The sequence below is a fragment of the Sus scrofa genome, chromosome 6 (assembly GCF_000003025.6).
Source record: "Sus scrofa isolate TJ Tabasco breed Duroc chromosome 6, Sscrofa11.1, whole genome shotgun sequence".
Classification (NCBI taxonomy): Eukaryota; Metazoa; Chordata; class Mammalia; order Artiodactyla; family Suidae; genus Sus; species Sus scrofa.
Window position 1 is genome coordinate 45,184,413 of NC_010448.4, and position 12,431 is coordinate 45,196,843.

General features: G+C 51.5%; 1 protein-coding gene across 1 annotated transcript; it reads left to right on the forward strand.

Moving 5' to 3' along the window:
* Positions 353-10,640, forward strand: PROSER3 (proline and serine rich 3). The gene is given in 12 exon segments (XM_021097124.1): positions 353-762; positions 1,736-1,832; positions 2,134-2,336; positions 3,902-4,029; positions 4,123-4,229; positions 4,864-4,946; positions 5,047-5,186; positions 8,843-9,018; positions 9,133-10,120; positions 10,216-10,297; positions 10,456-10,555; positions 10,557-10,640. Coding segments are annotated over 12 exon segments (2,157 nt in total). The 5' UTR covers positions 353-751; the 3' UTR covers positions 10,599-10,640.

Consider the following 12,431-nt stretch of genomic DNA (forward strand, 5'->3'; position numbering starts at 1 on the left):
CCCTATTCCCATCTCAGCAGGGCTCTGAGCCCAACCCCCCGGCAAGCCGGGCCTAATTCTGTGCCTCTGACTCAGCCTCGGGTGCGCAGGGCAGCGGGGTCTGCCAGGTGAGCAGCAGCCAGGGGGCGCGGGCAAGAACAGTCCACGATGGCCCCCCGGGGGCCGCGCGCCGGGGCCTGAAATAGCTCATTTTGATCCCGCCACCTCGGCCAGGAGCCCAGACCTGGCACTTGGCGCAACCAGCTGCTCTTGGAGCAAGACGGAAGTGGTTAGATGACCGGGCGGGACTGGTAAGCTGGCTGGACTGATGGAGGGATGGTGGTTGGAGAGGGGCTAAACTCCCCGATGGCCCCTGCAGCGGGAAAAGCCGTAGTTAGACTGGAATCTGGATAAGATTTATGCAGCAAGATGGGGAGTGGCTAGAATACAAGGCTGCAGGAAAGCAAGAGTACTTTGAAAACCTTCCTAACCACGAACCCAGCTTCAGATCCTTTTAATTGGTCCAAGGGCTTGCCAGTTGCTGCAGCTTGCTACGATTCTCCAATCACACGTGCTCTCTCATTCACGTTACAGCCAATTGTGAAGCACCTTCTTTGGCCACGGTCCAATTACTTTTATTTTCCTGTCTATCATTGGTCGCCTTGGAGGCGGCTCTCGCGGGGCTGACAGGGCATTGCTAAGCGACAAAGATGCGCTCGCAATGTGTCCGGTGACCCAGCCAAGCGGGCAGAATCGCCGGGGTAGCTGAGGGATGGACCGCAGGTGAGGCCGACCCCTCTTTGGGGATCACAGGAAGCCTGGGGAGGACCAAGGGTGAGAGCAAAACAGCCTAGGATCAGATTTGCCAGAGTCCGGCGTCTCTGGTTCTCCACTGCACTGGAACTACAATTCCCAAGATGCTCTACAGCCTTAAACTGCTCCCGCCTTGGACTTCACCATGCCGCCGGGGACCCCATGGCGTCTTACACGCTGCTCTCTTAGTGGCCCCAAGGGCTTTTTCCCCGTAAGGGTGTACTGAGGCATCTTGGGAATTAAGTTTCCTTATTTTGAAATTGCCCCAGACTCCCATGGGTGTTACTTTTGACATTTCTTGCTTAGGCGAAGCCCAGTGACTAGGGATTGTAGTCCATCTACCCCTTTCTCCTTAGATATTGTCCCAAGGACTTATGGGAAATGTACAATGATAATAGGTTTGGCTTTGGCTCTTAACCTGAGCTCCACTTCAGAATCATCTCAGGTGCTGTGAAAAAGATGTGTGTAGGTGTCCAAACCCCTTACAGATTTTCTGATTCTTTTAGTCTGGGGTGAGGACTCCACTTCAGTATTTTGAAAAAATTCCTTCTAAGTTCCTTAGTGGTGCAGCAGGTTAAGGATCCGGCATTGTCACTGCTGCGGCTACTGTGGTTCAATCCTTGGCCAGCAAACTTACACATGCCATGGGAACAGCTAATAACAATAATAATAGACCCTAGACCAGGGTTAAGAATCATCAGCCTTGATTCTCTTTTGAGACAACCCCGTGGGCTGATGGGAATCATGCCTCCAGTATCATTATCTTGGTTGTGCTGTAGTGCTTCATGGGAATTACAGTCCATCTCTTCTAGGAATTAATATGGGAATTGTAGTAGGGTTCTGCCCTCCTCTTCCCATTCTCCCATCCACCCCCCTCCTACATCCCCTGAGCAGGGCTGCAATGACCATGTTCTGCCTGCCAACACCCCCACCTCTCTTGCAGCTTGTCAATTTTCTCCACCCAAGACAGCCCTTTTGGGGATGCTTCCCTGGGTCGAAGCCACTATTGGCCATCCCGAAGCCAGACCTGGCACCCCAAGGTGAGGATACCCCACAGAGACTGCTGTGTGCCAGCCCGGTAGCGAGAGAGTGACGACTAGAGAGAAGACATGACCAGAGATGGAGGTGAAAGATCAAGAGACAATCCTTCTCCTCCCTATGGCTCTGCCCTTATCCCATCCCCTATCATCTGGATCCCCCATCACAGCCCAGTCACTCCGAGTTGTTGCTATTGTGGGATGTTTCCTCCCCACTGGATTGAGACTTTGTATGTGTTTTCATTCCCTTACAGGGATGATCCTTCAGCCTCACTTCTTCTTCTCCTCACCTCCCCTAATTTAGACCCTGAGCTCATCTAGGTCCCAGAGATCCAGGCTCCCAGAAGCTCCCAAGGCTCTGGCTACATGTCCCAACTCCTCTGAGCTGTTTGAGGAATCCTGGCCACCCAGCTCAGGGACCCCTTCCCCACCCAGCACCACTGAGGGACAGATGGGAGCCTCCCCACCACCCACCCTGACTGACAGTGGGGACTCCGTGGTGGCCAAGTAAGTACCGACAGCCCTGGGGGAAAAGTAGGGTGTGGATTAATGGAAGGGGGCAGACACCCCATAATAATCATCCCAACCAGAGCTGCACTTTTAGGACCACGCTGCATGCGTGTTATTTTTTTTAGTCTTTTTTTTTTTTTTTTTTTTTTTTTTTTTTGGCTTTTTGCCATTTCTTGGGCCACTCCCGCGACATATGGAGGTTCCCAGGCTAGGAGTTGAATCAGAGCTGTAGCCACCAGCCTACACCAGAGCCACAGCAACGCAGGATCGTCAACCCACTGAGCAAGGGCAGGGACTGAACCCGCAACCTCATGGTTCCTAGTCGGATTTGTTAACCACTGCGCCACGATGGGAACTCCTGCATGCGTGTTATTAAGAGTTCTGGAGCTAGGTTCAAACCCCAGCTTTGTCACTAATTCTCTATGTGATCTTGTCTTAGTTTCTTCATCTCTAAATTGAGATTATTAATAACATGTATGCTCTAGGGTTTTTTGGTTTTGTTTTTTTTTGTCTTTTTAGGGCCACACCCAAGGCATACAGAGGTTCCCAGGCTAGGGGTCTAATTGGAGCTGTAGCTGTCGGTCTACACCACAGCCACAGCAATGCTGGATCCTTAACCCACGGAGTGAGGCCAGGGGTCAAACCGAGTCCTCATGTATACCAGTCAAGTTCATTAACCAGCTGAGCCAGGATGAGAACTCCTCTAGGACTCTTTTAAGCTTTGAATTACTGCCAGAGTTCCCTTCATAGCTCAGTGGTTAACGAACCCAACTAGGATCCACAAGGATGCGGGTTTGATCCCTGGCCTTCCGCAGTGGGTTAAGGATCCGGCGTTGCTGTGAGCTGTGGTGTAGGTCACAGACGCTGCTCGGATCCCATATTGCTGTGGCTGTGGTGTAGGCCGGCACCTGCAGCTCTGATTAGACCTCTAGCCTGGGAATCTCCATATGCTGTGGGTGCGGCCCCCCCAAAAAAAAGATTAGAAAAAAATTACTGTCTGTACAGCATCTTTACCAATGCCCATGACATAGTAAGCACTTGGATTTGTAGGATTCAAGTTTAGCGGCTATAACAAGGAGTCGCAAATGAATCGTGGCTTAAACAAGATAGCATTCATTTCTCCCTCCCCTAATAGTCCAGGCAGAGGCAACCAAGGCTGGCATGGCAGGCCCTAGCTGAGGTGTCAGGGACACCGTGTCCTTCTGTCTTGTTGCTCTCCCTTCCCTAGACTGTTGCCATTTCCTTCATGGACCATAATGGCTTCCAGCCACATCCACTTTCCAGAACCACACCTCCTCATACCTGTTGCTCAAGAACATAGTTACATGGCTGTAAAGCTACAAGGGCACCTGGTAAATGTATTTGTAGAAGAATGGCTTTGTGCCCTGGATTATGGTCTTATATGACATTGCATTATTATGTGAGTAAGAAGAACAGATACTGAGGGACAACCTCCACATGCTGCCATGGTGCTAAATAAACATTGGCTATTGTGATTATTATTGTTATTATTATTTGGCTCTTCTCATCTTGCCCACTTCTCAATTCTCTGATACTCACAGGTATATAAACCGGTTCCGCCAGGCTCAGCCCACAAGCCGAGAGGAACGCCAGTCTGCAGGCCCAACCCCAGCTGACTTTTGGTGGCTGCAGCCTGAATCTCCAGACCCCAACCGTCAACTTGCAGAAGGTACCTGTTTCAGTTTCATCCAGTCCTGAGCAATCCCCCCAGGAGCCTCTCCTCCTGCCCCCGCCCCCAAAATCAACTGGGGTTTCTCAGCAGGAGCCAGTGAACCAGAAGGAAGACTCAGCACATCAATCCCAACTCTTGCCAAGGTGGCCAGTGCATCGCAGGCTAAAGCTACGGCCCCCCTTCAAGAAATAAAGCAGGTGACATCTCCATGGTCCACTCCTTCATCTGCATGCCTGAACTGATAGTACCAGCCCTGGGATAGAATTAGAGTCAGTCCCCAGTTCAAGGAGGCTTAACCACAACAGGGAGGATTTGTTGGCTAATGCAATCAAGAAATCCCAAAATAGATGCTTTCAGGCATAGTTATATCCAGGTGTTTGAACTATACTGGGAGAAACTCAACTCTCTTGGCTCTCTGTTCCTCTTTGTTTGGCTCAATCGAAAGTAGGCTCTCCCCTGAAAATAGCTAAGGTGGCCCCAGTGGCTCTAGACTTCTAACATACCTAGTTCCTCTGGTAGAAAGAGAAGGCTTTTCCAGTAGCTCCATTTGAAGCCCCACTCATCTTTGAGCCAATCACAGTTGTGATTAGCCACGCCTGGTCCAGAAGGTAGAGTTAACCCTTCTCCCACAACAATAACTGTACTGAGGGCTGTGGATCCACAGAGGAAAACCAGGTAGGTCTCTGTTCCCTGAGCAGGAGAATCAGATTCTAAGCCAGCATGTGGGGGTGCCACATGGAATGCAGACCGGCATCCAGGCCCTCTATCCAGAGCTCCTTTCCCAACAGCCTTTGGGATAGGGGCTGGCCTCTGACCCCTCTCACCTCACAGAGCCTCAACACATGGAATTCCTCCCTGCTGGACTTGGAGACACTGAGCCTTCAAAGCAGGGCTGCCCGGCTGCTCAAACGCAGGTGCCTCCCCCGCCCCCCTCCTTCTCCCCTCTCCTGGCTTTCCAGGCCCGCTCACTGCCTTTGAGACCCCTATTGGCTCACTGCTGCCTTCTCCCTACAGCAAGGCCTCCATTTCCTCCTCCTCCCTCAGCCCCAGCGATGCCAGCAGCTCCTCGTTCCCTATCAGCTCTGATGGCCTCTCTCCCTTCTCCATCACCTTCACCCCCGACTCCAGCAAGGGCTCTGTGCCCAAGGCAGAAGGTAAGTTCTGGGAACTGGGGAGGCCAGGACGAGGGCAGTCTGGGTGCAGATTCCAGCTCTGCAGCTTACCAGCTTTGTGACCTTGGGCCTCTCTGGGCCTTGTTTCCCCAACCATCAAACAGGGATGGTAACTGTCGTCTGCTGTGGGTGTTGTGAAGGTTAAATGAGTTGGTGAATACATGGAGCACTTAGCACGGCTCTGTTAACAATAGCTCAGGAGTTCCCGTCATGGCTCAGTGGAAACGAATCTGACTAGCATCCATGAGGATGTAGGTTCGATCCCTGGCCTCACTCAGTGGGATGAGGATCCAGCGTTGCCATGAGCTGTGGTATAAGTTGCAGACGTGGCTCGGATCTGGCGTTGCTGTGACTGTGGCATAGGCCAGTGGCTACAACTCCCATTAAACCCCTAGCCTGGGAACCTCCGTATGCTGCAGGGGTGGACCTGAAAAAACAAACAAAAAAGTGACAGTAGCTCAGATGCGTATGCAGGTTCTCTCTCTGCATCCTGTCTGCAGTTCTGAATGAGAAGCTCCAAAATCAGAAGGTTTTTTTTCAAATTTGGCACCACCCCTACCTAATTCACTAGCAAAATTTGGCCTAAACAGTATGAAGAATATTTATGTATCTGTCCATTTAGGGTGAATATTCATATTTTTTAATTGAGGTACAGTTGATTTACAATATTAGTTTCAGATGTACAACATAGTAGTTCAAAATTTTTATAGATCTTACATCATTTAAAGTTATTATAAGAGTTCCTACAGTAGGGCAGTGGTTAAGAATCTGGCATTGTCTCTCGGGCTATGCAGGTTCGATCCCTGGCCTAGCGCAGTGGGTTAAGGATCCAGCATTGCCCCAGCTGCAGTGTTGATTGCAGCTGAAGCTCAGATTTGTCCCTGGCCCAGGAACTTCCATGTGCCATGGGTGTGGCCAAAGTAATAATAATAATAATAAAGTTATCATAAAATACTAGCTATATTCCCTATGCTGCACAATATATATTTGTAGCTTATTTATTTTATACATAGTAGTTTGTACCTCTTATCCTATATCCCTATATTGCCCCTGTTTCCTCTTTCAACTGGTAACCACTAGTTTGTTTCCTACATCTGTGAGTCAGTTTCTGTTTTGTTATGTTCATTTGTTTGTTTTATTCCATGTCTCATGGGACTCCCATGAGTGGGGACAGGCAAGCACAGAAACCAGAGTGGTGTTTTTGCATGTTGTGTGATCCTACACAAGCATTCTCCTGTCTGATTCTTTGCTCCTTCTAAGTTCCTCTTTTTATTCACCTCTTTCTGAGCCTCAGTTTTCTCACCTATAAAATGGGGATAAAGGGAAAAAAAAAAAAGAGAGAGAGAGAGTTCCCTTCCTGGCTCAGCGGTTAACAAACCCAACTAGGATCTATGAGGTTGCAGTTCAATCCCTGGCCTCACTCAGTGGATTAAGGATCCGGTGTTGCTGTGAGCTGTGGCGTAGGCCAGCAGCTGTAGCTCCTATTCGACCCCTAGCCTGGGAACCTCCATGTGCTTTGGGTGAGGCCCTAAAATAGGGGAAAAAAAAATGGGGATAAGACTGCTACCTACTTCATGAGTTGTTTTGCAGATTAAATGTATTCATCCTTTCACATAAACATTGACTAGCTATTGTATTTGAAGCCTGTAAGCGGGATTGGAGATTCCTTTTTTTTTTTTTTTTTTTCCTTTTTATGGCCACACCTGTAGCATATGGAGGTTCCCAGGCTAGGGGTCAAATCGGAGCTGCAGCTGCTGATCTATGCCACAGCCACAGCAATGCTGGATCCAAGCTGTGTCTGCGACCTACACCACAGCTTGTGGCAATGCCGGATCCTTAATCCACTGTGCGAGGCTAGGGACTGAACCCACATCCTCACGGACATCATGCATTATGTTGGGTTCTTAACCCACTGAGCCACGATGGGAACTCTGGGGATTCCTTAGTGAAGGAACCATGCATGGTCCCACCTTCATGGTCCTCACAGCATAATGAGTGTGGGGGTAGAGAATCACTACATAACTCCACAAACAGATGTGACAGGTAAGCAGAAATTAGGGCCATGCAGAAGAGGACTGTGATGCTGGAGAGTCAGAGAAGGCCTTTCTGGAAGAGATTCTGAGTGGAGACCTGAATGATGAAGATGGGGACAGTAGCCCTCTCGTTTGCACAGAGGACCTGAGGTGGGAGGGGACACGTGGCCGACAGCGGACTAGAAAAGGTGGGAACCAGGGATAAGAGTAGTGCTGGATGAGGTGGAAGAGATTGGCAAGGGTCAGATTACACGGGGGCCACGTAGACGCCTGAGGCATTTGGTCATTATCTCCTGGGGCACCACGGGAGGGTTCTGAGCATGCAGGGGACATGATCTTTATTGGGCGTTAACAGACTCCCTGTGGCTGCTCTCAGCACGGAGTGGGAGATAGATGCTGGTAGTTTGGCTTGAGCCAGAGCCTGAGGAGCAGGGTAGAAGGGAGTGGGCAGGTTTGGAAGTAGAACCACAGGATGGAGAGGGGAGGGGAGGAGAGGTCCCAGATGATTCCCCCTCCCAACCCCCTTCTCTGTGCAGCATTAGTGGGTAGGGCTTCTGAGAGACCACGGTGGGTGTCTTGATCATGACTGATGAAATAATCTCTGGATGATGGGGAATGATGTCTGCCCCACGGGACTGAGGACAGACAGTGACCCTGGCCCCTTAGTCTGAATCCCCAGCACAAGGCCAGGCCCTGGGATGGAGCACCAGAAACAGTTCATTTTGCGTTTGTGACACAGGTACTGACCCCAGGCCGTTCTTGACATTGGGGATATGGTAATGGCTAGACAGGCAAAAACTGCTGCCCTTGCAATGCTGGCAGTTGTGGAGGGAGCGATGAAATAAGCAGAGAACTATCATTAGTAGTTAGCAGGTGCTAAGTGCTAAAGAGAAAAACCGAACAGGAAAGAGGATAGAGAGTGGTAGGGCCGGGGTTGTTGCCATTTTGAGTAGGGTGGCCAAGGGAAGGGCTCTGTCACTAAGAAGGTCATACTCGGGCAGCTATCTGAAGGACTTGAAGTGAACCCTGTGGATACTTGAGGAAAGAGCATTCCAGGTAGTAGGAACCACAGATGCAAAGGGTTTTGCTTTATACCAGGAGACAGGTGCAGCCTGGGGAAAAATCTAACCCAGGAGGGCCTGGATCTGACTCAGGTGTTCACAGGCTCCCTCTGGCTGCAGGTGCGAAGAGTTTGGGAGGACAGGCTAGAAGGGAAATGGGAGGCAGTTGCTGTGGGGTTGGCAGGTGAGGGCAGTAAAGTGGGGAGAAGTGAGCAGATTCTGGAGAATGGGTCTTGGTCACTTCTGTACCTGAGGAGCAGGGTACAGAACCGTGCTTCAGAACAGTGCCTGGTACATAGTCGGAGCTCAATAAATAGCTGTTGATGAATGAAGAATTGAATGATGACAGGTTGAGAAGCCCAGGAGTGCTCTCGTCTCTGATTTGCCCATTTCCCCACTTCCTTGTCTCCCGGAGGAGTTGAGACGTTATCGCGAGAGCTTGTCTGAAGAAATTTCCGGGACCATCGAAGGGAATGTGCTAGGCGGCCCTTGCTCTTCACTTCTGGCCCCAGACTTAAACCTCTTCCCTCTCCTTACTCCAAAGCAACCCCAGCACCTGCCCCTGTCCCTGCTTCAGCACCGGTCTCCTCCCGGGCACCCCTGCGGCCAGAAGATGACATTCTGTACCAGTGGCGGCAGCGGCGGAAGTTGGAACAGGCTCGAGGAAGCCAGGGTGATGGGACCTGGGTGCTGCCCGGGACCCCTGCCCTCACCACTACGGTGAGAGGGGGGAGGGTGGCGCCTGAGAGGGATGGAGAGGGATCCTAAGAAAAGTTGGAAAAGGGGAAGTCTGAGGGGGGACTGAAGACCCTCTACCCTTTCTCTCCCTCTCAGGTCCCCGTCCCCATCAGTCGACAGACTTCTGCTCCTACGGAGACCCTTAGTTCGCTAGGAACCCAGCCTAACTGCCTCCCACTTTGGGGCAGTGTGGCTCCGCCTTTTCCCAAAGAGGCCTTTCCTGTGGAGAGGCCTATTATCCCAGGGTTCTCTCCACCCATCTTTTGGGGCCCCAGTCCCCATGGATTTTTCTGGGCACCGCAGCCCGGTCCCTGGGTATCTCTTGGGGCCACTCCTTCCATGCCCCCAGCCTCCACCACTGCGCCTCCAGCCTCTACCTCGGCTCCCCAGGCCTCCACTTCTACGCCTCCAGCCTCAACCCCCACACCCCCTGCCTCCACCTCTGCGCCCCCTGCCGCCCCCCAAGGCCTGCCCACCCCTGCACCGAGTAGCCCCGCCGAGTCCGAGAGGCAGCGCTCCAAGCCTCGGAGAAGCAGAACCCCAAGCCGGGGTTCTGCTGGGCGAGTTAAGGCAGCTGAAGATGGGCCTGGCCCGCAGCTCAAAGGCGCCCTGGGCCAGGTGGTGGCGGCTCGGCTCTTTCCGGACAGCCTGGAGGACACGCCCCCTCGGCCTGAGGGCCCGCCTCCACCCGAGGCTGAAAGTCGGAAAGTCAAGGCCGCACCCTTTCAGTCCAAGGTTACGTCCCCTCGCCCAGAGGTCACAGCCCCGCTCTCTGAATCATGGTGTCCGCAGGCAGAGACCCCGCCGGCTCGGTCTGAGGCCGAGTCTCAGAACGGCAAGGCCATGCTCCCCCTAGCGGGACCAGTGCCGCGGAAGGACAAAGACACTCCCTGGACGGAAGCTGGCCGTTTGCTACCAAAGGTCCCGCCCCCTCCAGCTGAGGAGGCGGCCACTCGGGTCAAGGCCCCGCCCCCTCCACTCAAGGCCGGGCTGCTTGAAGTTGTAGCCACGCCTTCAACTGCTGCTGGCCACGCCTCCTCAGATCTGCTTTCCCAGGCCGCCAGACTTCTAAAGGCTGCAGAAGGTGAGCTGGAGTTCACCGATGTGCGCGCACGAGGCTGCCGGCTGGGGGGATCTAGATGGTGGTCCGGCCCCTGAATCTCGTTCTTCTCCTCCCAGACTCCGACGGCAGCGAGTTCCAAGACGACCCTGTACTGCAGGTGCTAAGGGTTCAAAGGGCGGAGCTTCGGCAACAGAAAAGGTAACCATCACCAGGACTTAAAACACCGGGCCTCTGAATCCTTTCAGACCCCCAGTTGGTGCCCACCTCTCCTGAGCTCCTGTCCCAGAACCGTACACAGCCCCAGAGCTCAATCCTGAGCAAATGCCTCAGCCTCTACTTCCCTGGCTTTTTTCCAGGAAAGTGGACACACAATTATCCCGCCTGCTGGGCCACACAGAAGACCCAGGGTCTTGGTCTCCTCCAGCCAGGTCACCTCCCGGGGTCCCCAGGAATGCGACTGCAGAGAGAAGGAGACTCTGTTGAGGCCAGACAACTTTGAATTGTACAAATTCTATTTTCCTAATAAATTCTTTTTTCAGGTTACTGGTTACCTCTGAGAAAGGAATTGTTCTGGAAAGGTCAAGGGTCATGCTAATTTAGGGAATGGGTCCCCCCCAGCACACACACACATACCCTAGCTCTGCCCAGCCCTACCTCACCCTAGTTTCTGACCAGTGAAACAAAATCTTTTCTGATTTCATCCTTTTTGAGGACAGGATAGGGGTTCTAGGTAAGACTTTGGGCAAGATTGGGACTCACTTTATCTGACTCTTAAGAATGGATCCTCCTGGAGTTCCTGTTGTGACTCAGCGGTAAGGAACCCAACTAGCATCCATGAGGTCACAGGTTGGATCCCTGGCCTTGCTCAGTGGATTAAGGGTCTGGTGTTGTCATTGCCGTGAGCTGTGGTGTAGGTCACAGACTCAGCTTGAATCTGGCATTGCTGTGGCTGTGGTGTAGGCCAGCAGCTGTAGCTCCAATTCGACCCCTAGCCTGGGAACTTCCATATGCTGTACTGTGGTCCTAGAAAGAAAGAAGGAAGGAAGGAAGGAAGGAAGGAAGGATCCTCCTGGAAGTTACCCTGTGGCTCATCAGGTTAAGGATCCTGTGTGGCCCCAGCTGTGGTCTGTTCTATTCATGACCTAGGAACTTCCCCGTGCTGTGAGTGTGGCCAAAAAAAAAAAAAAAAAAAAAAAAAAAGAAGGGATCCTCTTGTCTCAGATGAGACCAGTGGAACTGCCCTCTGGGTATGAAGCTAGTGGGGTCATCAGAATGTAGAACAGTACTTGGGCCTCCGTCCATATCCTGCTTGGGCCAGCAGCAGCAGCAGCAGCATTTGGTGTGCTGACCCCTCCCTCCTTGAAGCACTTCCTTTCCTGGCTTCGAGAACCCCACCCTTCTCCTCACCTCTGGTTGTGCCTCCTCATTGCCCCAACCTGTCACTTCGGTGTGTCCCAGGGCCCTGGCCTTGACTTTTCTATGTATCCTCATTCTTCATGGCTCTAAATCCCATCTTTATTTTCATAGCCCCCAAATTTCTATCTTCTATTTTCTCAGGTTCCTGTATCCTGCTACTTGCACATCAGTGAGCTTAGAGCACACAAAAGGTTCTAAGCAATGTCTCAAACTCCATAGGTCTTCAACTGAGCTCCCAGTCTTCCCCCTAAACCTGCTACTCCCTGGCTTTCCTCCGCTCCATCCTTCTACCTACTCAGGCCAAAAGCCCCATAGCTGTCACTGACGCCTCATTCCCTTACATCCATGGTCAGTTGACCAGCGAGTCTTATCACCTCTACCTTTAAATCTCTCCAGAATTTAACCCCTCCCCTCGCCCCCTTCGACTGCCCCACCCAGTCTAGGCTATCTTCACCTGTCTGGATTATTGAAAAAAGTATTGTTTTCTTGGTGAATTTTTGAACATGTTTCCCATTAAAAAGTAGAGTCTATGTCCCTTCTTGAAACCAGGTATAACTTTGTAATTGCCAGAATGCAAGGGAGGCAATATTGCTTTAACTTTCTAAACTGGATTAGAAAAGGTGATATCATTTCTATCTGGTTTTCTTTCAATCTGTCTGTCTCTCTCTTCTTTTGGAGCCTTGGGATGCCGTATAAAAAGTCCAGTTGCCATGCTGGGTAAGGATTTGGATTACAAAGGTGTACACACTTAGCAAAATTGAAAGAAATTTGTGAATTTCATTGTATGTAAAGTTTACCTCAAAAGAAAAATAAATATTGAGAGTTGCCTTCATGGCTCAGTGGTAATGAACCCGACTAGTATCCATGAGGATGTGGGTTCGATCCCTGGCCCCACTCAATGGGTTAAGGATCCGGC